General features: G+C 38.6%; 1 protein-coding gene across 4 annotated transcripts in view; it reads left to right on the forward strand.

Moving 5' to 3' along the window:
- Positions 1–24,819, forward strand: part of EDD1 (glycine-tRNA ligase) — a 122,117-nt gene extending 97,298 nt beyond the window's left edge. For 3 of the 4 annotated variants that reach the window (XM_089156475.1, XM_089156476.1, XM_089156477.1), the window contains 8 exons: positions 2,410–2,500; positions 2,580–2,684; positions 2,969–3,007; positions 11,042–11,131; positions 21,797–21,898; positions 23,360–23,441; positions 23,646–23,731; positions 24,125–24,819. In XM_089156475.1, the coding sequence (XP_089012601.1) occupies positions 2,410–2,500; positions 2,580–2,684; positions 2,969–3,007; positions 11,042–11,131; positions 21,797–21,898; positions 23,360–23,441; positions 23,646–23,731; positions 24,125–24,223 (694 nt within the window). In that variant the 3' untranslated portion in view covers positions 24,224–24,819. The remainder of the gene's footprint in view (positions 1–2,409; positions 2,501–2,579; positions 2,685–2,968; positions 3,008–11,041; positions 11,132–21,796; positions 21,899–23,359; positions 23,442–23,645; positions 23,732–24,124) is intronic. The other variant, XR_016173554.1, reaches the window with a different exon arrangement.
- The last annotated feature ends 220 nt before the right edge of the window (positions 24,820–25,039 follow it).

The raw sequence follows: 25,039 nt of genomic DNA on the forward strand, positions 1-25,039 counted from the left end.
CTTATAGAATTAGGCCCTAAGCCCATCCCCCAAACTTCTATCCTAAATTCCAGCTACTTTTCACGTCTAAAATCCTTCAACTTGGCTTCAAAATAGAAAACCCTAAACCCTGGAATTCTTCATACCCTAAATTTCAGACCTGAAATTATTAAAAAAGCAAGGATACAAGCTTGAAATTACAAACCCTAGACCCCCAAGCGTGGGCAAAACCTATCCTAACCCCAGCACCTATACTTGTCATAAAACCCTCTACTGAAGGTGATTACAGGCCTAGAAGACTGCTGATTCTCGGGGAAGAGAATCCTGGAATGAGCCTAGATCTACATGAATCTAATTACTTAAACCTAGGTCCTGGTTCACATCAGATAGGGGCAAGGAGGCGAAATCTTTTTGAGATTTGGACTTTTGAAGTGCTGGTTGGACCAAAATCTAGGTTCAATTGAGTTCTCAACTTGGTCGAGATCTTGGTTCTATTTTCTGGTTTCTTTTTCTTGGTACATGTTTCATTCCACTTAACCCCGAAAAGTAAGATCTCGTGAGTTCTCCAACAATGGATTGGCCAAAATTTTGGTTGAATTTCAGTTTCCCAAGAAATTGATGCATAACCATATGTTCGTTTTAATGGCCTTGGCTTTGACTAGTGTTGATAACATTTCAAACTTTTCTATGGCTTTAATCAATAAATAAATAGTGACCAATCTTAACCAGTTTCAAAATCAACCTACCTTTAGTAGTTTCAACTAGTGTTGATGGTATCAAGTAGTTTTGACCAACCCATCACATGTCAAGTCTTATCCAAAAATCCTTGGTTTTTAACTATCTTGGCCATATCTCGATTTTTGGTTGGTTGAAACCGGCCTTGAAACCATATCTTGATCCTTGGTAGCGCCACAACAAGAAAAAGAAAAAAACTTAATTACAATTATACTACTCAAAACTCCCTCTTTTTATTTGGTTCTTGGTTAATGATGAGTACCAGGCTTTCAGCCTAACTAGTCCCACAGGTCCATAGTGACCCCACAATTGCAGGGACTGAGTGGTATTGGGGATGAATTAGAACAATTCAACTTATAGTGGAAGCAGTGAAGAGTACTGAAAACCCCTAGGGTATGAATGGTTGAACTTTGGATCTACTCAAAACTCCTAACACAACCAAAGTATGGTAAAAGTCAAATCCATTGTCTAATGTCTACTTAGTTCAAACTACAAGAAAGAAGATATTTAACTAAGTAGAACCAATTTGGGTTTATGCTGGGAAGGTCTACAACAGAGGCTATTTACCTGATTAGGAGACTTATGGAAAGGTATAGAGAGTGTAAGAAAGACCTTCATATGGTATTTGTTGACCTAGAAAAAGCTTATGATAGAGTTCCTAGAGCGTTAATTTGGCAAGTAAAACGAAGACAAAATATCTAGGTTGTAACTTTAGTCATGATCGGGTAGACGATGAGGTGGTGAAACTTCGACGATAAGGAGATTCCTCAGAGTGATTCTTTTAGGTACCTAGGTTCAATCATAAGCAAAAGAAGTGATATAGAGGATGAGGTTTCCCAAAGAATTAAAATAGGGTGGATAAAAAGTGGTGAGGTGCGTCTGGGGTCTTGTGCAATCAATGTATTCAATTAAAGCTTAAAGGAAAATTCTATAAGATCGTCGTTCAACCAACTATGATGTACGATGTAGAGTGTTGGGCTGTTAAAACGAATCATATAGATAAACTCAGAATAGCAGAAATGAGTATGTTAAGATGGATGAGTGGCAAAACTAGGAAGAATAAGATAATGAATGATCAAATTAGAGTTGGTTTGAGTGTTGATCCCATAAGTGATAAGCTTCAGGAAAGTCATTTGAGGTGGTATGACCATGTTCAACGGAGACCTATAAATACCCCTGTACGGAAAAGTGATATAATCCAGATTGAAGGAACTAGAAGAGCTAGGGCTAGACCTAAGATAACCTTAAGAGAAGTGGTGAGAAAGGATATACATAGCTTAGGCCTTGTATCTAGCATGGTCTCAAACAAAGCTGATTGGAAGGAAGAATCCATGTAGCCGACCGCATTTAGTTGGGATAAGGCTTATTGTTGTTATTGTATTTTGAATCTGAATCTGATTTTTTTCCCTTCACTTTTATTCTGGTTTTTGAATGAGTTTCAACTTTCAAATCTAATCCCATAGGCTTCTAGAAGTCCATCACATCGTCATAATGCTGTCAGATTGTTATAATGTTTGAAAATCAACTATGATTGATGATGTAGTAACCTGTCTACCAAGTGCAGGTTAACACAGTTTGATATTTTGTGTTAATACTTCCATTGATACTTAATGTGTCACCTCTTTCTTGTTCAATTAGTATAAAAGGGTATTATTAGCTTTGTTTAACCATCATATCTTGGTACCCATTCTGCAGACTTGATAGCCTTGTTGGATTATTTGGAGTTGGTTGTCAACCAAGTTCGACAAATGACCCATTTGGCATGCGAAGAATCTCTTATGGACTTGTACGTTATGGTTTTCTTGATCACGGAAATGCTTTCGAGATTCTTATCTGTTACTTATGATGGTGTTGTTTGGGATTAGGTCCAAGTTTTGGTGGAAAATGACAAAAACCTGGATCTAAGAAATGCTTTGGGACTTGCTGCAGATGTTCAACCAATTCAAGTTGATGCCACTACTATAGATGATGTAAGCATGATATTCTCTATTCTGGAATTCCAGAAATTTATCCCCAATAGCTGATATTATGATCTACTGATGTTAACCATTATAATCAGGCAGAGTGTGGAATAACTTTCACCATGTAACTCATTTTATCCAGAACTGCAACTCCAACAATGTCCCTCATGTATACTTACTCTTCAATTTGTAGACCATCATATGCATTTCCAGACTCTTGGATTATTTTTTGTAATTTGAAACTGTTTTTCTCCTTCCATATATGAGATTATTTGACCATTTCACACGTTTAGGTATCACACTTTGTTACAAGGAGATTGGAGCAATTTCTGGTATGTAAAGTTCCTATAAAAAGAAAAAACCATTTTCATTGTCTGTAACTTTGTTACTTTGATTTTTCTTATTGATATATTTTATGCGAACGTAAAGCAGTTAATATTCATCTATATAAATTATTATTGTTATTATAATAGGTAAGCTATGATCGTTATCATCTTGTTATTCATTGTACATAACATTGCAATGTGTATAAAATATTATATTATAGCTATTGCCTTTAGAACTTAGGTTCCTTAAACAGATTTATGTTTCTATGTTCTCTTAAAACTGTTCAAGAATCAAGAGCTTGCGCAGAAAAAGAATCCATCATAGGTTTGCAATACATTTTAAACATGAGCATAACCCAAGCACAGTTTGAAAATTTGCCCCTCGCCATATAGCGAGATGGTGTGAAACATTGAGTTTTTTGTGAAATTTTGAAACTTCTTTTTATTGCAGCTTCATATTGCGGTGGCTTTTTGGGGTTCTTGGTACTTTGGTTTCTAGCCTAATTTGAAGCCACTAAAACCCACAAGGACTTATTTTTTCCTAAAACCTAATCCGAAGTGGTATTCTTGATCACATGCTCGGTTGTATGCGGACAAAACTAGAAGTCTGGAACATGAATTTTAACAAATGACAATATGGATATTATGCAAGAGAACACTAAGATTTTCATTAGAATGTAACTAAAAAGGCAACAACCATGGTTCAAGATCCCACTCTCGACACCCTTCTCGTCCCTTCAAAAAAGAGAGATCTTGCTCAAGTTGGCAAGATCTCGCTCAAGATCTAATATTTTTTCCCTGCTAATTGTAGTGAACTCGAGGACCCATCTAAGAGAGTTTTAAGGGTTAGGTTGGGCTCTAAGTTGGTATTAAGCCTATTTTAGGCCTTCTAAACACACTAATGGCCTTGGATTTGCAAGAAGGCAATCCTAAATATGAGTTCTAACTCAACCCAAATTTACAAAAAAAATGTTGGGGGGAGGGAGGGGGGGGGAAAAAAAAAAAAAAAAAAAATCATTAGGACATATAAATAAAAAGTAAACAATAAGACACATCAAATTACTTAAATAGCTATAGAATTCCATCTACATGAATATGATACAACAACAGATTCTCGACTTTCAGGTTTACAATAATACAACCATCATAAGTTCAGTATAAATTATAAGTTCATAATAGAAGTTTTGGGTATGGCTCATGCTTCACATTCTGTTGTTGAAGATCTTCTCCCCAACGCACACAGGGGTTTGCTCAAATCGCCTTGGTTCAAGAGCTTCTTCAAATGGCCTTATTTGTTCTTCCTTTATTGATGTAGATGTGTTGAACCTTGTTGCAAGTCAAGCTTTGGCGTCAATCCGACAAAAAATTTGGCAAAAATGGAGGTTTGGAAGGTCTCGGTGAGTTGGAAGGCAAAAGAAAGTGAGACAAGTCTAGATGTCGACCTGTTGCGCTTAAGAGATGGCATTTAAAGTAGTTGAGTGAACCAAGATCTTGGTCCAAACCGCATCTCGAACTGAGACCTCGACTCGACCAAGATCTCGGCAAGATCTTGCGAGATCTCAAACCATGACAACAACAACAATTCAATATGCAAGTACAAGTTTATTATGTTAAAATTGTATAAGTGTATTACATAACAATATATTAATGAATTACAAATTACAATACACATCAAAACCTACTCTAGCCTAATAGTAGTTGTTGCGGCAAGCTAGATCCATCCCCTAACCTAGGGAACTCTATGAATTGGACATACTCAGCCCATGTCATGGTGTGCCTATAGTTGCCAAAGAAGTCCATCGCGGCCCTTTTGTAGGTACTAGGTAGCATCTTCCACGTAAAATAGTTAACCCATCTTAGGCAATGTGTCATATGGGAAATGACTTTTATGGGCAATACTTGAAACGGGATAGTCATCATCTGAATCTCTCTTTGGTATGCAACTAGGTACTTAATGGATAGTCATCATTTGAATCTCTCTCTGGTATTGCAATAGGTACTCAATTGGTATTGGATACTGGTACTACTAGTGGCTCTAATAGATATCCAAAGATGGACTCCACAAATTATCTTCCTGATCCATCCCCATATCCATATGTAGACATACCACTCGAATCATAGATGACCCACCATATGCTTTGTCATACCCTTCTATATCCATATCTTGGATATCCATATCGGTAATTAAACACATAAGCCTCGTGTGGTATAGACCACACAGTCACTTCCATCTAAGCTCATGGATCCCATCAAGTCTGCCAAGCTAGGCATGTCAACATCCATTTTGCTAGGTGGTTGGAAATGGCCATTTGATCCTTTGGTGTAACCCCTAGATGCCCTGGTCCTATAACAAGGTATGCCACCATGGTGCTCATCCTGGGTGGCATGGGTGAACTGTGTCTCCCTAGTGGATCTGATGGGATCTTAGTTATATCTTTGGTAGTGGAACTGCCATATGCTCTAAAAGTCCTTCACCTACACCACCACGACCACCATCAACATCATCATTAGCATCATCATCACCGGCACCATCATAATCCTTGTCTTGAGTCTGAATAGGAGGCTAGGTCTCATCTAGGTCATGCATGTATGTGGAAAGCACAACCTCATTGTTGCATGGGGCCATTGCCCAATTCTTGTCTAAAATACTAGTCGTCTCCTATGCAGGTACATGACCCTTGTCAGCCATGACCTCATCGACATCGACACCCGCCTATTGAGCAATATGTGGGTTAAGTTCCCTCTAGGCTGGCCAATGCTAGCTCACCTTTATTCCTCCCCCAATTGATGAGGGGGTCCTCATCATCTGAGTCCACCTCGAAGATGTCCACGAGATCGATGACCTCATGCTTCGCGTCACCTTCTACCTAGCTCTGTATGTGCTACATCTTCAATCTCGGGGTATAGTGGACAAATACAAAGTGATTTAGGTGTTGAGTTCCTAATTTGTAAGGTGCTCCAACTCTTTCACATCCAGAGGTGGAGCAAGTCTGCAAGAGGACCTTGATTACCACTCTCCTAAGGTTCCCTGCACTCCCACAATAGAGAACCCACCACTCAATTGTATTATGACAAAAACATTATTACTTAATAGATAATCTAATCATTTGTAAAATGTAATAATTCTATACGATCCCGTCCCTTCATAATAGCCTTTGAACCAAAGGATCCGAATCCATCCTTGAAAACCTTGATCAACAATCATTTGTAATAATGGTTAGCTAAATTCTTTAAAATTCAATTGCAAGTCCTAGGTCCTAATTCCCTACTATCTCACTAATTGTTACATTGGAATTGAAGCGTTGAGTCCGGCTCCAACTTCACAACCATGGTCATCACTACTCGAGTAGTTCCATGTTTAACCCTAAATGGTTGTTGTATTGGTATTTGGGGTTAAGATAGTAGGCTACACAATTTAAAAACTCACAATTAGATATTAGATTTCCATTAACATAAGAATGAATGAATTACCAACAAATTGCATATTTACACCAACTTTATGTAGTGTATGCATAAAATGTGCTATCCATCAATCATTGATGATCTTCAAAAAGTTTTTGTAGTCTCTTGGATTTACCTGACATACTGCCTCCCTTATGGCCTCAATGGTTGTGTACAAATGGGGCATAGTGGGCCCCTTCATAGAGCAATCCACCATATGTAGGACCTTTATATTAAGGTCCATCGTCTTCAACACTATCCCCACCTGTTTTCAAAATTAATCTGATGATATTGTACCCATGGTGGGAGATCTTGACCGAGATGGCGAGATCTCGGTTGAGATCTACCAAAAAAATGGCATAGTCTCGGTGGCCCATCTCGGTGGGTTTTAGGGCTCTGGTTGGGCTGAAATTTGGTAATTAGCTTATTTAAGGCCTTTTGAACACATTGGTGGCCTTAAACTTGTGAGAAAATAACCCTAACTATGTCTCCTAAGTCGACCCTATGTGTAAAACCGAAATTCTATGAAAAGTGAAATTCTGAGAAAAGCAAGGTTAAACACAACATGTAATGTAAAGATATCAAGTAATTCAAGTTAATGAGTTATCAACTATCAAGTATCAATTATCAAATACAATAACATTACACATGAAGTATTCAAGAATCAAGTCAACAAGTGATCAAAGTTCAAACTATCAAAGATTCAAAGTAATGAATTGTTAAATGTCTTCAAAAGTTTACAACCATAAGAATTAAGAAGATCACAAGAGTACAAGAGACAAGAGTAACAAGATTAGGAGATTACAACTTACAACTTACAAGACTAAGACTAAGAGTATCACTCAGCATTCTGCATCAATTGATTCTGAACGGTGGCCACATATGATTCCCAAGTCAACCCATCACTGTAGTATGTCACATATCGGTTTATATGGAACTGATATGTCTCCATGTCAGAATACTGGAGGAATAGCACTCTGGGATAACCGTCAATCGTGGGTGGGTGAAAGTGCCATTCTTGTTGTTGTTGTTGTTGTTGTTGTTGTTGTTCATATTGTTGTTGAGTATGTGGGTAGGGGTTTCTAAACCACTCATTTAACAACCCACCTTCACTCCAATATGTGTACTCTCCAAGTGCAGGGTCTTGAGGAATAGTATGACCTCCATAAAAAGAATACCCACTGTAATCTGACCCAATGCTGTGATCCCCGTATTGGTACCCCGATGACAGGCAAGTGTCCAAACTCTGCTGTTGTGAATCACACTGGCCATGATCTAGGCTCATGCTTCCCATGTTGAATTCAAGATCATGCATGCTCGCATCATCATTCGTTTGCCCCTGCCCTTGGTTTGATCTGCTTTTCCTACTCCTAGCATAAGTTCGAGAGATAGGGGAACTGTGTCTCGCATGTGTCGGATGACTCGGACCTGGTGGAGGTGACTCCCTTTGTTGAAGCTGACTTCCACCAGAAACACGACCAGCCTGACTACCTCTATGACTCGAACTCGATGGTTGACTTGGACCACTTTGCCCTCTGGTATCATCTGCATCATCTGAATCCCCACTGCTAGTTGTCACCTCAGTTGTTTCAAGTCGACCAGGTGGCTCCACAAATGGTATGGTTGGTCCTTCTGATGCTGCTACAGCAGCCTGACCCTCATCAGAAGATACGTGCTCAGCCACAACATCTGGGCCCATAGCAACAGCAATGGTAGGATCCGGCGGCGGCCTCCTGCCGGCCCATCCACCACACCGGGCCCCCGATCCCTCAACCCACCGATATATGACATCATCTTCCTCATCTTCCGCAAGGGCGCCAGCGCAACCCAATTGGTTCATGATTGTCGTCATCTATATCATCTTGTATGTGCTCTACTCTGAATCTCATTTTGTAATGCACACATGGTAGAAGATCTCGCTCTCGAGAGAGATCTCACCACCTTGGAAAAGAGAGATCTCGACCATCTCGGGGAGACCGCGGGTACAACTTTTGGCGCAACTCGGTGGCCCATCTCGGTGGGTTTTAGGGTTCCAATTGGGTGGAAACTTGAGAAGCTAACAAGGCCCCACAACCGCCACCGACCCTTTTGAACACGTGGGGCCTTGGATTTGTTAGAAACAACCCTATGAATGACATCAAGTCTACCCATAGTGTAAAAAAAAAAAAAAAAAAAATAGGAAAATGCAATGTAATACAACATGAATATAGAACCTTTAAGGCATGTAAATGAAAAGCAAGTATATCAAATGCATCGACTAACTTAAATGTTATAAAATTCCATCCGTATGAGTATCACAATCTCAATTTTCAAGAATAAAATAATTATACAACCATTAGAAGTTCTATATAAGTCATTAAATCATAAATTCATAAGTCAAGTAGAGAATGATTGATCTTCCTTGCTGTAGATGTGTTAAGAGTAGTTGCAAGTGAAAATTCAACCAAAATCCACAAAAAAAAAAGGTAAAAATTGAGAGTTCCAGCGAGATCCAGGGCGAGATATAGCCAGATATGGTGAGATATGGCGAGATCTCGAGCGAGATATCCCAACTCGCTGCTCTCGCCCTCCATCTCGTCTCGCCAAGCCAAAAAAACAAGATATCTCGCGAGATCTCCCACCATGAATGCACATACACTAAGTCCTCGAGCCTCTTACTCCCAAATCTGTTCCGTACCTTACTATGGATGAGCGAGAAGGTGCTCCAATTCCTCTCACAACTAGAGGATGAGCAAGTCTATGAGAGTACTTTAATTGCTATGTCCCTGAGATTTGGCGCACTAGTTCCATATAGCACCCACCAATCAGCTGCATAACCAAAAATAAGAATGCATTAGGCAAGTAAATCTTTATATTTATATAACTTATCAGTTATCATTTATAGAGTTATAGATTTATAGACTTAATGACTTATAGAGTAATGGACTATTTACCAGGATCATTTTTTTGCCTAGTTGCAACTGCAGAAGGCCCATGTGTTCAACGTATATTATTTCCATGCCCATCCAACAACTTTCCAACATGGGGAAAAAAAATTCTAGTTTGGGGAGAAGTGACATTCCTTAATGATGGAAAATTCCAAGATTTGACTGAAATGACATTGGATCTATATGATGACGCATTTGTTGGCAAGATCCATGCAAGAACGCAAAAAATGACAAAGATTGACTTTAAGATCACAAAAATGGGACTCCGAAGTGAAAAAAGCACAAAACAGCGTCTGTCAAAGTTTTGCTTGAAATGGAGTAAAATTTCATTGAAATGCATGTTATATAGGCGAAGTGGCTGACATTTGGTGAGATTTCGCCGAATTTCCATCTCGGGGCCCATTTCATTTCATACTTACCAAGATGGCCAAAATCTCGCGAAACTTTGTACTATGTTTTGGATCATGTAGGAAGTGATTGACAACTCCTACATCATAGGCAATGTCTGGCCTGGTGTTGGATGAATATACTAGTCTACCACCATTTTCTATAGCATTGACACCAGTGCTGCAGAGTTGGTGGTTGAATTAGAAAATCTGCAAGTTTGCGCCCTAGCATCCTAGTCTCTTCAATAAGATCTAGAAGAAACTTTCTTTGAGAAATGAAAATTACTTTGCAGCTCTGTTGAGTCATGTATCACTTATGGAAGTGATTCCTATAATTGGAAAACCCATATGAGATAGAGAGGAATAGGCTATTCTCTTTTTGAAGTTACGTTGACCAAGAGATGTTGAAGCTGCATAAATTATTTGCATTGTGCTTACCATCATCAACCAAGGAGAAAATATAAAATGAGCATGGGGTAGTAATTCCATATTGATCTGAATTAACCCATATGCTCCCATTTTTAATATGATTCCAGCTGTTGCATTTAGCCACTTTGATTCCCAAAAAGTACTTTAGGTGCCTACTTTTGAACAGGGTTCCCATTGGGGTCTTTAGAAGGGACATTTTTTTCTATCATCTCTAGTGATAATAATATCATCCGCATCAACAGTAAGTGCAGTGACCAAGTCTATTCTGTGTTTGACAAAATAGTATGATCTACATTACTTTGTTTGACCAAATTTCACCTGTCTTCTGAAATTTTCCAGAAGTAGGCACGCAGAGACTGTTCCAATCCATGGTTAGATTTTCCAAGTGTGGGTGGGGGTCCAGAGTGAAATCCCTTTTCGAAATGAAAAAGATACTATGTTTTGGTCAAAATTTTGGGAATTTAAGTTGAAGTCTTGGGAACTATGATAGGTGAATTTGATGAGTCACACTTAAAAGAACATGCAACATTGCCTTTTGTGGACGCATTTTTCCTACCAACCCACCAGCTGTATAGGCTACCAACGTGCAACATCATCGTATGACTCCCATCACAGTGGATCAATAAGTTCCTTCACAATTTGGTGATCCATATCCTAAGATAGGTTCTATGTCAACGGTGCAATTTACATGTCAACTGCGGAGGACAATACTTCTCCAAGACTGTGACCTTTCATTCTAGTTTACATTCAAAAGAAGCTCTCTATATGCTTGTTCCCCTTTTTTCCCTTTTTGGATGAAGTGCATCTAAATTACATATTATTTTGGAAAATTTTCCATTACTATATTTTTTTGACAGGTGGACAAAGGTATAAGTCCTGAAGTGGTTCGTTCTATTCTTTTAGAACGTGCAAATTGGCCATGTCTAGCTACAAAATCGGCACTTAAAGTATGTGACTTCTTCCTTGGACGCTGTTTTGGTTTTCATATTTCTCTACACAATCTCCAAAGTATTTACTTGTATCAATTTGTGTGAGTTGATTCATAAATTTTATAAGATTTCTAATTTAGAGTGCATCTTGGACAATACCACTTTGACTTAATGCAACCAATCATTGACTTCGACAAATAGAAGTAATTTTAAATTTTAAAAAAAATCATGCCCGTGTGGACCCAAAATCAATGTTTTGCATCTACAAAGTCCAGTGGGCCTATAAAGAAAAGGGAGAAGCTACAGAAATTCTCTGATAGGACTTATGTAGGTCTTCAAATATATCCATTATGCATTAACTCCGAGGTTGTAGAACTTGTACTCTCATTTTAAACCCCCCCCCCCCCCCCCACAGCCCTCCACCAAAAGAAAGAATTTCTTTGCTTCAATAGCCTAAACAATTGTTGTATTGTGGTAAAATGTATGCATATGGTACCTTCGTAACAAAAACAGATGCTAAATGATGAATTTATTGTTCCTGAGGATGAGATTAGTCGAGGAGTTAGTGGTGATTCTAGTTTGGAAAGTGAACCTTCATCAGAATACCAAATCTGATGCATCTGGGGAAAGTATTGAAGATCTAAATCTCTCTGATGGTCTGCATGATCAAAAGAATGGAAATTAGGTGTGGATAGAGAAGCGGGAAAATCGGTCGGACCGTTGCCAGAGATGGCATTACTGCTGGCATCCATTAGGAATCTTACCTCTTGCAGGTCTTAACAAGGAAGACGAAGACCTAAATCATATCTGAGTTCTACTTGGTCTAGTGGGTAAAACTATGAATTTTATCATAACCCTTGGATCAGTATATTCCACGTGGCAAGCTGTTAGACCTCATTGGGCACTCCTTGGGAGATATCCTCCAAAGAGAGGAGCCAAACCCTATAAGTAATGAGAAAGCTTGGAGTAAGAACCACACACACCAAAAAGTTTTTGGAACCTTCAGGTGAACATAATGGATCAGTCAATATTCAGTAGGTTTCTATTTAGCAACGTCATTTTGCTTTGGAGTATAAGAAAAACCTTTTTGGTTACTCATGCCTTTCGACAACTGAACTCAAAGACATCCTTTTGAATAGATTCAAGAGCTAGGAAGGAAAACTTTAAAAGAAGCATTAGATTGAGTTTTATGTTGTCACAAAAATCTTGAAACACTGAAACAAAATGTGGCCAGTCCTTTAATAAAAGGATTCAAGTCAATTGAAGGGGGGCTCCTCCAAAAAAAAAAAAAAAAACACCCTTTTTTCCCACCCCCCCCCCACCCCACGGGGAAAGGGGGGGGGGGGGGGGGGTAATGGCGCACCCCACCCAAAACAGGGGGGCTTGGTTGGGGGCACCCCCCCCCCCCCCCCCACACCCTAAAAAAAATAAAAAAAAAAAAAAAAAAAAAAAAAAAAAAAAAAAAAAAAAAAAAAAAAAAAAAAAAAAAAAAAGAAGAGGGGAAAAAAAAAAAAAAAAAAAAAAATACTCCCCTTTTAAAAAAAAAAAAAAATTATTTTTAAAAAAAAAAAAAAAAAAAAAAAAAAAAAAAAAAAAAAAAAAAAAAAAAAAAACCTCCCCCCCCCGCGGGCCGGGTATGCGTGGGGGGGGGGGGGGGCGAAAAAAAAAAAAAAAAAAAAAAAAAAAAAAAAAAAACAAAAAAAAAAAAAAAGAGAAATGAAACAAAATGCGCAAACCCAACACAAACCCAGACATTAAACCACACGCTAATAATCATGCAACCAGATAGTAAAACCAAACCATATGGTCCATGATATTGCATGACAATTATTAAAAGCCCCGCCTCATCTTAGCAAGTAATTACTAAAGTCTGGCCAGTCCTTTAATAAAAGGACTCAAGTCAATTGATAGTGGTCATCGACAATCACCATCAGTTTTTGGTCAACATTGATACTTCAGAACAGGTAACTTGGCATGTTCTCATCAAACTGGCCCTATAAGAGCTATTCCAACACCTCACCTCCTTTTTAGGGTCATAGTATTGGGTATTTCACTTGACTAAATGCATATACAACTCAGATGATTTTCTGACTGATTAATCTTATGCATATATCCTGCACCACATGCACTTCTGATGTAAGTGAAGCAGAGTATCATAATAATCCACCCACTATCGTCATAATATTTATCACAATCACGTATCTCATATCTCATATCTCATCATTATCACTCTACTGGCGACTACACAATCACAATTGTATATTCCAAAGCCAATGCAAGATGATCAATAAAAAAAATAGTAGTGATGCGTAATGTGTATAATCAGGTAGACTTTAAATAAACATAACTAATACCACTCACTTCTCACTGTAGGTGAATATAATGTAAAAATCAAATAGGACATCACAAACAAGCCAAAAATACCTTTAGGGCCTAAGGAACAAAACCCTAAAGCGAAGGACCTAATCCCCAAAGTTTATAGTGGAAAATTATTTCACAATTCTGGTTCGCAGATGCTACTGATTCTGCTCACTAAACCATAAAATATGGAATAAATAGACTTTCTATTGAATATCCATCAAAACCAGTATTTGTGGGTTTCTGCTTGAGCTGTACAAGATGAACTTCTCATATACAGTTCTCAGAGGGGGAGTCTCCTTAGTTTACCTAAAGTATAACATCCCTGAAAATTCCAGAGTTAGAATCAACTTCTAGGTTGGGTATTAGATCCTTTAAATTATAGTGTCCAAAACCATTCTATTTCTATACATAGTGGTAAGATGACTTTAGTCTATACTTTATGGTTTTCTATATTTTTGTTAGTTTTATTACGTAATGAAGACATAATATCCAACATATCCTAAATTTTTTAGATTTAAGTACTCTATAGGCTATTTATGATTTTCATAAGAACCAAGTTCAGAATGTGATTCCAGTCGGTTATTCTGGCATGTAATGTTTTGTTATGCTATCAAGCGAGGTGAAAATGGCCTCAAATTTGGTGGGAAGGGTTTCTATGGTTACATTACTTATGCATAAAGTTCTAATCAAAAGTCTTATGTGTAGTAAGAGAAACAACATTCTCCCACGATTTAATAGATGCAGTTCACATCAGATAAAGTATTCAAATTATCGAAATGGATCATCCTCAACCTCTCTAGTTTGCTCTATGGTTTGTTTTTAGGCTTTCAAATATAAAAAATAAATTCCTTTCATCGCATAATCCTTCCTGTGGTTACATAGGGTTCTAACTTCTATGATGGAGTTCAACAATAACCCCAAAGAGGTATCATCAACTAGGTTTACATAATTTTGTAAGAACTACCGACAAACAAGGTCTAACATATAATGGTCTCAAATATTGGATTAGAAGAAGCATAGGTCATGCTGACTGGTCCAACTCCTTAAAGCAAAGCCATCTCTCTGTTTCTTCTTCCTCTCCTTCTCCTTATGTTGAAAGCTCCCCTAGGTCCCCCTTTTTCTTTTATAACTTCTTCCCCCTTCTCTTTGTTTGTATACCGTATTTTTTGGTGACACTCAAATTCTCTTCCTTTTCCCCCACCCCCTAGCACTCTCAAATTTTCTCTCTTATATTTCTTGGGCTTTGAATCCTTCTTTCTCTCTCAACTTCTCTCATTTCACAATCCCTCTCCTGTGTTTCCTCTCTCGTTCCCTCGATTTCCTCTCTAACTATTCTATCTTTTTTTTCTTTTCCAAGTCTAGCCTCTTTTCACATGGGCACTCCTTCCAAATCGGTATTTAACAAAATAAAAGATTATATAGTGATTAAAATAGTATATTGTACTTATAAGGTTTTGAACCCTTAACCTATTCCAATTAATTAATGTTTTAAAGTGTAAGGCAATTAGCTATCACTTATGTAAAATGGCCAGTGAAATATGTAATATGATGCTTCACATTCTACACCCAAAATGGAATGACAAATTGGAACACAAATGAAGCTTAGATAAGGAGGGATGTCCATGACAAAACTGCCACTAAAGAGGAGGTCTACTAGTAGAGGCAGCAATGCTGATAGAGTGCCATCCAAATGGTAAGTCAGACCATTTAAGCCCCTTTCCAATCGTCCTCATTGTCTGAAGGACATGAAAGACGCAATAGGAAGGGGGAAGTATAGACATTTGTTAAGCTGGCCAACAGATAAAAGAAGACTTAATGGAAAACTAGGAACAAAAGATATGGAGATGATCTAATGGATGGTGTGGCATGACCTGTCACCTTAGTAGAGGTTCAATTAACATGGACCACGAGAGAGGAATCATTAGGGTTGGAAATAGAAGAAAATAAATCAAACTTTATCATATGGGATTAAGCATCGGAGTCAATAATCAATGGGGTGAAAGTTGAAGAAACAAGATTAAAATTAAAGTTGAAGAGACAAAATTAAAGTTACTTGTGTGATCTAACTTAATAAATCAGCCTAAGGTAGCTATGAGGATTGAAAGTTGCTAGATTTATTTTAATATGCCATTCTTAAAATGTAATGACTGTGACTTGATATTTTTTGTTGTAATGCAATTAATAATCAAGTACGCTTACTCATCAATGTCTTATTATTGGAAGTTTACAATTTGTTACGTTATGAAGAAACCAATCGGAGAAGTACCCTTACGATAACTAAACTATCCCATTTAGAGAGGATGGGATAGGTTTGTCAATCTATGCTTTGGTTGATCAACATGTAAAGAAGAAAGTAGAGAAATACAATGACTATGATCTATCTAGCATTTCTATTTGAATCATCTTTTAGAAAAGGATATTAATCTTTATTGATAGATATGCTTCTAAGAAACGGAAAAGTTAGCCCTATTGGCTAATTCTTGGATGGTCGTTAACGGTCAATATCTCCTTTTGGCTAGATCCTTGGCACCATTTATGTATCATGTGTCTTTTCAATGGCACAAGGGGTGTCTACTTTTCCAATATCCCAAAAGACACTCCTCTTTCCCATTCATCTCCTATGGCAACTAGCCCCCCCCCCCCCCCCCCCCCCCCCCCCCACATTTGGCTCTATTTGGGTGTGTTTCCCCCCCCCCCCTCCTTCACTTGAATAAACTAGGTTGGCTCCCATCCCACACTAGTGGTTTCTCTACTACCTCAACTTAGCAATCCACCCACAACGGGGGGGGGGGGGGGGGGGGGGGAGTTGGTGGGAAGAAAAAAAATCAATCGGAAGTCCTTTACCATTTGGAGAGCCCTCTCCTATTGCCTTCCAAATTCCAACCCAAGGCTTCCATATCCATAAACATATCCAAGCCCCTCATGCTTGCGTCTTTTGCCCCCACTTCGGAAGACATGCCCATCTCTTCTTCTCTTGGTCCTTCTCCCACCACCTCTAGTCCCTTGCCCTTGCATCCATTTGGCCTCATTGTTGCCAACCATATGCCTTTGTCTGAGAGTGGCTGACGTAAACTACTTCCAAGGGCAGCGTCAGGACCAAAGGTTACTTTTCCTAAACCCTTGGCCCCTAATCAACCCAAGGGTATTTTGGTGATTTTAGTAATTTTTGTGGGTCGGAGGTTAGGGTGTCATCGGGTCCAGCTTGTTGTTAGGACCCTAGATCTATTTTTGTTTTTTATTTAAGTCAGTTTTTTGTGAGTTGTTGACAAGTCCTTGTTAGCGTATGATTCCTTGGTTGTGTAGGAATCCCCTAGTTACTGTTTGCTTCTTGTTAGGATTCCACACTTACTCTTAAATTCTAAATTGGATCTTTCTACAAGTAAGATATGATAGAATCCTTGTTTGAATTAGAGTTTTAAGTCAAGTAAGCGTCATACTTAGAATTAGAGTTAGATTGAAACCATGTTGGTTTCCTAAAATGAGTCCTAGTTTGTTTCTTTTTAGAAACTATAAATAAAGCCTCCACCTCTATATTTGCAAGTTGATATGATTAGTAAACATTGAGTGAGAATTTGGAGAAAACAAAGTCATGGACTTCCTTGGGAGATCTGCGAAACCCTTGTGAGAGTGATTCCAGCCATTGTCTTTCAAGCTACAGTAGTGATTCTTCAACCACAGCAGCCTTCCCTCATTTCCAAGTAAGTGCAGCTCAACCTCAGCCTCTTTCCAGGGCTCATCTCCCTCTTCCCTAGCACCCGCAGGGATCCCCACCCACTCGCTTCTTCCCTACAGAAGCAGTTTAACCCCTCCCCTCTAAACTCCTAGTTTCCCATCCTCAATCCACCTCTCCCTTCCCAAAAGGATCCCACCTACCCCTAACCATCAGTCCCAACTTTAGTTTCATGAAAAGGCCTTCATCCATTGGGTTTAAAAATCCTATACTTCATCTCCTTCATTAAAATTCTGCAATTTGTCTTCAACCTCTAACCAAAACCCTAGTTCAACCTAAACATTCTACCACACTCCAAAACCACTTGTGATTAATATTTCACTACCCTACAACCCCTTCCAATTCCTGATGCTCATTGACTTCCCTAAGAATCCTACTCCTAGTAGAAAACCTCAAACCAAACCCAAACCCAAACCCATTAGGATTAATTACAAAACAACAACTTCAGCCCCATTCCCAACCTAACCAAAACCCTAATACCCTAGTTTCCAAACCTTAGCTTCTAAATCGAGTTCTGAAACTACAAAAAGCAGAAGCTAAACCTTAGGATCCTTCAATTAAAATCCCCTAAAACATAACTCCAAACCATAAATTCAGATCTGAAGCTTTTATTACAGCAAGGTGTCAAGTCTAAAACTCTAAATTCCTTAACCCTAAGCCTGGCTGATTTCTTCTAGGCCTTTGCCCAACCCTTGTATACCCTAAGATCACTGAGACACCAACCACCGAAGGTGTTCTCAGCCCTAGAAGGCTGCTGGTTCCAAGAGAGAGGATCCTAGAGTGTGCTTCATTCTATGGTTATAGTCAAACAATTGAACCCTAGAATCTGGTTCACATCAGTGGTGATAGCTCGCATCTACCTTAAGAGACTCATACATTTGCAACACTAACGGGAAGCTGGTTTTTGGTACCACGATCTTGCACATCTTGTTTGAAAGCAATCTTCATAGATGGTCCTCCAAATTCAGACCCCTGCATAGATTTGGTGAGCCATCCACAAGGATGTCAGTTCCAAGGACTCCCTTTTGTGTTATGCCCCTTAAGCCCCTAGCTGAGTATAGTTACCTCACCCTTGCCCCCTTTCTCTCCTTCACCGGTGTCAAGTAGCGAAGATGGGAATGACATACTAAGGGCTAACGGGGGATAAAATGTGGCTGCTCTTGCTGTTTAAAATGGGGATGTTTCACCTCGGTTTTAGATGTTCCCCAAGGAACAGAATCATTTTTGTTACCTAGGGTCTAGATTCCTCTATTCTGTCTGGCCAAGCTCCCTGCTTAGTCCCCCACTTCCCCTCCCCTTCCTTCTTTCCCCTTTGGGTTGTTATATACTTTTCATTTACCCGAAAAGAAAGGTACCGTGTTAGCTAACTCCTTTTGCCCAATTCCCCCCCCCAAAAAAAGAAAAAGGAAAAAAGAAAGGAGCTCCTTAGCCCAGTTAGATCTCCCACGTTTCACCAACATGTGTCAACCATATCAGTAGGCTTTTCCCGCTTAGTACACTCACAAGAAGATTTGTCAATAGGCTGTCCACTCGAACAACGGCTATTAGAACCACTAACAAGATACTGACCACGGCCTCTTCTAGAACCCTGGCCACAATCAGTGGTAAATGCAGTGATATCCTTGGTAGGAACAGAAGTAGCCTTTTAAGGTGTAGTAACTAGACAATGCAAGCAAGAGGAGACCATGGAACAAAAATCGATCGATATGGTCGAAATATCGATCGATATGTTTGCATTTTTTGAATTCAAAACGAAATGTAGTAGTAGGAACAGAAAGTATCCATATCGTTTCGTATCAACCAGTATATCGGTCGATACAAGTCGAGATATCGGCCCGATACCATATCGGGCTGAAACAACACCTGCGTTGCTTATAAAGTATCCAAACCGAGGGTTATTTCGTCCTATCGACGCTATATCGTGATTTTGAGCCATATCACCAAAGCTATTTCGACCCCCTTTTGAAATTTTTGCTTATTTCTCTTGCTTTCATCCCCTTCTACACCTAATTTCTAGTATTCCATTTCCTTTAAACACTTGATTTGCTCCTCCATTTGTGCATTTTCTCAAATCTTGCAAGGTGAGTAACCAACTTCCTCATTTTTTTATTTTTGTTTCATTTGTGCCTTAAATCATGTTAGATTGCTTCCAAATTTATGTATGTTTACTTTAGAGTGTTGATCTATGAATTTGTAGTTTAAAAATTATTTTTTGATTCTTCCTAGTATTTTTTTATTTTTCTGTTATAAAAAATTATTTACTAAATTATGTATATTGCTAAAAATGTATATGTATAGTACATGTATAAGCTTCAAATGAATGTATGTGAGAGTTAAGACAGCATATGCCAAGAGCTTGGTGGGATCTATGAGATCGATGAACATTGATGATGCTAGAGACTCCTCCACCTCCAGAGGATCCGGATGGCATAGGCCTTTAGAGTCCTCATATGATACTGTTGTGGAGAGTATTGGTTCTACCGAGTCGACTTATGGTTATAGACCATATGATGTCCCTCCTGGCTATCAGATTCAGGGTCAGACCAGTCAGCCACTAGTGGAGCCTTATGGTTATGGAGCAGCCTATGGAGCTTATGGTGTCCCTCCCACTGTCGATTATCGGAGTCAGCCACTGGGACCTTATCATTATCATTATCCTTATCCTTCTCCTAGTCCTGAGAGCCAGGGTGCTCTTTCATTTGTTGAGTAGATCTTCCACACTATTCCACAGCCACAAGGCCCACCACCACCAGTTCCTTTGGAGATTCACAACTTCCCACCGTTAGGAAATCTTATGCATGTGGATGAGGCCACGTACGGAGATGCAGTTGTTGATTATGTCCAAAACTATATAGGGCAAACATCATGGGAGTTGTATTGTCATTTGTATGGGGTGCAGACGGAAGAGGGAGACCTTGAGGCTTGAATAGAATAGACTTGTAACTTGTAAGTAATAATATTCCCGCTTCTTCTCTGATTCATGTACTATATACTTGGAATGTTGGATACTTGGATGTTACATTTTCAGTATTTTTTTAGTAAACTAGTAGTTCTTTAGTGTTTATTATGCTTGAAATAGATAGTATGCAAAAATCCAAATCAATTTGAGTGCATTTGAGGCTCGAAATTGACTTTTCAAGAGTTAGATAAAAAGTATCTAGTTTCGGTCAAAATTTCGGCCAAAACATGGAAATTTTGACCTTTTTCAAGGTCGAAATTACCATATCGATCGAAATTTTTTCCTTGGAGGAGACCATGTTGAAAGAGCATCTTTTTTCTTGTAACCATCAATAGCTGACTGTTAACAGCTTAATATTCCAGGGTGAAGACCAGTTGTAATTTTGCAAATGGAACTCAAGCTTTTGCTGTTTCAATTGTTCCAGATCAATAATGAGAGGTTGATGCATCTAAAGTTCTTCAAGAAATCTCTTATATGTACTCATGTAGTCGTTCAGAGAATTCTGATGGTGAGAGAGGTGGAATAATTTTTCAGAAGGTTCATGCTTCATAGGTACAGGAAATAATTTACTCCTGGAAGTAGCTTCACAAAGATCTTCTCAAACACCCTTAGTTTGTGAAAAATCGCATTCGCAGCAACAGATGGGTCAACACTATTCCATAATCCATAACCAAATTTTAATAGTAGTATTCTCACACATCTAATCGTCATGGGCAGCAATAGTGGTAGAATCCTTAAGTCAGATTGCAGGTGCATCATGAGGCACTTGATATTTCCTTCAGCATGACCATACACTTGGACAGCTTGAGCCAATAGCAGATGGAGACACCTTTCAACCTATAGTTTTAATTTGAACATGTGATGTACCAGTAGGAGGATTAGATTCAGCTATATGCAACCAGAGCCAATCAAGGAGTAGTGGGAAAAGATATTGTCACCCTAACCTTCTGTGAGGTAATTGATTGGTCCAGAATTTTCAGTTGGTCTTAATGTTTCAAGGTAGGTTCTGATTCCCTTAGCTTCTAATTCCATTCAGGTGAGAGAGCTCCTGACATCTGAAGGCCTAAAAGGTTGCAAAATGTCTGAAGCTTTCCTCTGATATTAACCATGTATCTTGCACAAGCACTGCAATATTTTTTTCGTTGCCTGCAAGTGAATGTTGGAAAGCCAAGTGACCCAACTATTTTCTTCTATCTTCCATTAAAAAAGAGCCAAATTCCCACAAGTAGCTGATAGATAAGAGGTGACAATTGGGATAGGCAAATAATAACTTCTATGAGAACCAGCTAAAGCCCAAACTCAGTGGCCCTATGTCATTGCACTATGAGCCTCCAAAATCCTTTTTACCAAGGACAAAGACAACTTTATTTAATTCACCTAGAAAAAAAAATGGAAATAAAAATAGAAAAAACAACTTATTTACTCTCAGAGGCCACCTGCATCTAGAAGAGAATAGTTAAAGGCAGGTGCTTGAATATTTTTTGTGATGTTTCATTCTTGGTTCATGTGGTACAAGTCTTGCTTTCTTTTCCAATGGAGGAACCCTAGACTTGTATATTATAACCTGCAAGGTAACTAGATCATGTAGACCATCAATATTTTTCTGACACCTCATTACCTTGATTGGTTGTAGATGGAGGCCTTATCAAGAGGTGATCTCCTACAAAAGGTTGTAGAGGCATATTCTCGTCCCACGAGAATTATCCGTGGGAAGGATGTCGATGCTGATTTGGAGGTATAGATAAAGTTGGAATGTCTATTTTAAAACTGAAATTTGTATGTCTTGCCCTTGTTTTTGTTGATGGGAATGGTATCCTGGTTTATTCTTGGTTAATAAAATTGATTATGTTAAATTCCAAATCATCTGTGGCTTTCTGTTATTAGCTAATCTGTGGTAATTTCCTTTGTCTTGGACTGCTAAGAAGTTCAGTTCTGGGACTGCGAAGCCAAAACCACGCCTATTAGAACTTAGGAGTGCAAGGAAGTTACCAGTAGCATTTGGTTTAAGCACATAATGAGGAATTGGTTTCTATTTATCACCAAACAACTCCAAATAGTGACCAATTTTGTTTCCAGCCCAATTTCTTGATGTGTCACAGGCATCTAGACCAACAAAGAAGCGCATTCCCTCATGACTCATAACCAAGACTCTATATAAACTCAATTATAATCTATAATAGACATGAGCTTCAGCATCCTTTTGAATCATCTCCACTTGCTCTCCTGGAAACTCAGGAAGTTCCCACACCACCTGGGTGTGCCCCAGCTGTACCTGCCACATAGTCTGCCAGTTGGGTTTGTTCCTGCACATGCGTAAAATGCTTATCATGAATGTCTGCCAGCTGCTGGATTTTTCCTTCTAAAGCTTGTAATTTCATAGGCCCCTGAACTTTCCCATTAATTACATTAATAGCCTATTTCAAGCCTGATCTGATGGGGGCGTCCAACAGTCCTTTCTCTAAGAAGATCTATTGACCTTTTTGAATAGTTTCAGTTTCCATCGCAAGAACCAAGAGCTCCTCCCTTTCCTGCATAAGCCAGAATAGGTGCTCCACATCATTTCTAATCAAACCTCCATAAGTTGCTGCTAAGTTTTCTGAAGCTCCATGACAGTGTAGTGCAACCATATGCTTGGGAGGACTGAACCAGATGAATGCTCTATTTAACCTGTATATTCTACTTCTCAGCCATGTCCAAAGACAGCATTTCTTTCACAAGCAATGGTGATTGCTGCACACTTTGTCCTTGCTGAATAGTTTCTATTTTTCTTCTCCCTTCCTCAGTATATCTTCTTTTTTTTTCTCCCCAAGTTAATATCTTTAATCACCTGCAAATGTCTTTATGATTCAGATTGTAAAAAGAGGTTATTGTAAAAAGAGGTTCATTCTGCAATTTTCTTGGCTTTATTTTATCGCTGATAACAGATCAACAAAAACGGTTAAGACCTGCAAACTTTTCTTTGATATATCCTTTAAACAAGCTAGCAACCATGGTAGCTGAATTAATCTGAGCAGACAGATGAAGTCCCACAACAGTGGACTCCATAGTTGCCAAGTTGCATCAAAAGTGAACCTGTTGACATAATTCCTTCTGGTGATCTTAGTATATATCCATATTGATGAACAGCCTTGTTTTTAGTATGTTAATAGTTATTTTTTCCTTACCACCTTACTTCAGAGGGAATTTCTCTTAATAGGTAAGCGAGACTGCATTTGAAACACTTGAAGAGAGAGCTTTATGGAGTGCTTTCTTGTCAGTAAAGAGCAAGATCTATCCCGGTATGATGTTTACCCTTCCTTGTCTACTATTTACTTTGTTCATTTACATTCAATTGGTTTCCTATCTTCTGATTTATCAGTTCAGTTATGCTTCTTTTATTTCTATTTTATATTTTATTCCTAGTCATGATTCTAAAAGCATAGTTTTCTTCTAATTTCTGTCATTGATTTTCCTGTTTCTGGTATCATCATTTTTTTCCACAGGTGTCGAGGTTGATAATTTTATTGAGACATCCCTTGAACTACTACAGCCACTTGAGGATTTCTTCAATCATGTCTTTGTTATGGTGGTAAGCTGCCTCAAATTTTACTTCTGTCAGTATTTCCAGAAGAAAATAATTGTTAGTGCTTAAATTGCTGAAAAGACCACACTTTAGCTATGGCTCATTGAGAAAAACATGTTTGTTTAGCAGATGTTAGATATATGACTGAGGCATCTCAAAAAATCTGATAAAAGTTTTCAGATATTGACCATAAGATAGGGTTGCAGGAATAATTTTAATTAGTTATGAATTCTTAAAGAGTCCTAATGTAGTTGTTTTCTTATTGAAATTTATTTTTGTTATCATGGTATTTAAAATTCTGCTTCTTCATGTACTCAAATCGGTTTGCCCACATTATTGATTCTTCTAAAGAGGTGGAAAATTACCTACTCAAACAATTCTGCTTCTGCTCATATATAGGAGGACGAAAGAGTCAGAAAGAACAGACTTGCACTCCTGAAGCAAATTGCAGACCTTCCAAGAGGGATAGCAGACCTCTCAGTCTTGCCTGGGTTTTAGGCTATTGACCATCTCCATTTGATTACAACTTGAGAGGTTCTGTAAGGACAAATCTGAGGTTTTTTTTTCCTCTTGCTGTTCCATTTTTTGTGGCGATTGAGGATTTTCAGATATCACCTCCAATCAATTTTCTGCTCTAATTGAGCTGCTGTAGAGTATATAATTTATAACACGAGGATCGTGCAGAATTTCTTTGAGGACCAATCTAGGGTCGCTCCCCTTCCCCCCTTTCTTTTATGTCCCCTCCTTTTTGCCCCAATCTCCGTTTCTATTTATTGATGGAAAAGCGGGAACCGTTTATTGTGCTCTCTCAGATGCAATTTTCTGGTCGAATTAGGCCTCTACAGAGTGTCTTGTGTAATTCTTTAGCAGCCGACGGGAGTTAAGTCAGCGATGAGGCTGATGACAATGCCAAAGGTTGCATTCAGGTCATATGTATCAGTTCTTGTATATGCCAGGGAGGTTTTCATTATCAGTTCTTGTAGGTGAACCCTTAATTTTCTGTATTTCTGGACACATCATTTGTAAATTTGTAATACTTGGAAAGGAATTTTTTTAGTTACTGTTAGTAAAAGATGCCGACTGAACTTTTCGCATTTTGATGTTTTAGTCCCAAACACTTTGTTTTGTTGTTTATTTTTTATTTTATTTTTTGGGTGGGGGGTCATTCTGCACTAGTCACATGGACTGGGGCCACAAACATAGAAGATGGAAGGAGGGGGAAGGTGTAGAGTGACGGAGATTTGTACCAAGACTTACTTAAGACTTAACAACCTCTACCTATGAGGTTGCCACCATTGTGTTGTGCTAAAGCAC

This window comes from Hakea prostrata, chromosome 5 (assembly GCF_041222555.1).
Source record: "Hakea prostrata isolate BN-2017 chromosome 5, UWA_Hpros_2, whole genome shotgun sequence".
In the NCBI taxonomy this organism is placed as follows: domain Eukaryota; kingdom Viridiplantae; phylum Streptophyta; class Magnoliopsida; order Proteales; family Proteaceae; genus Hakea; species Hakea prostrata.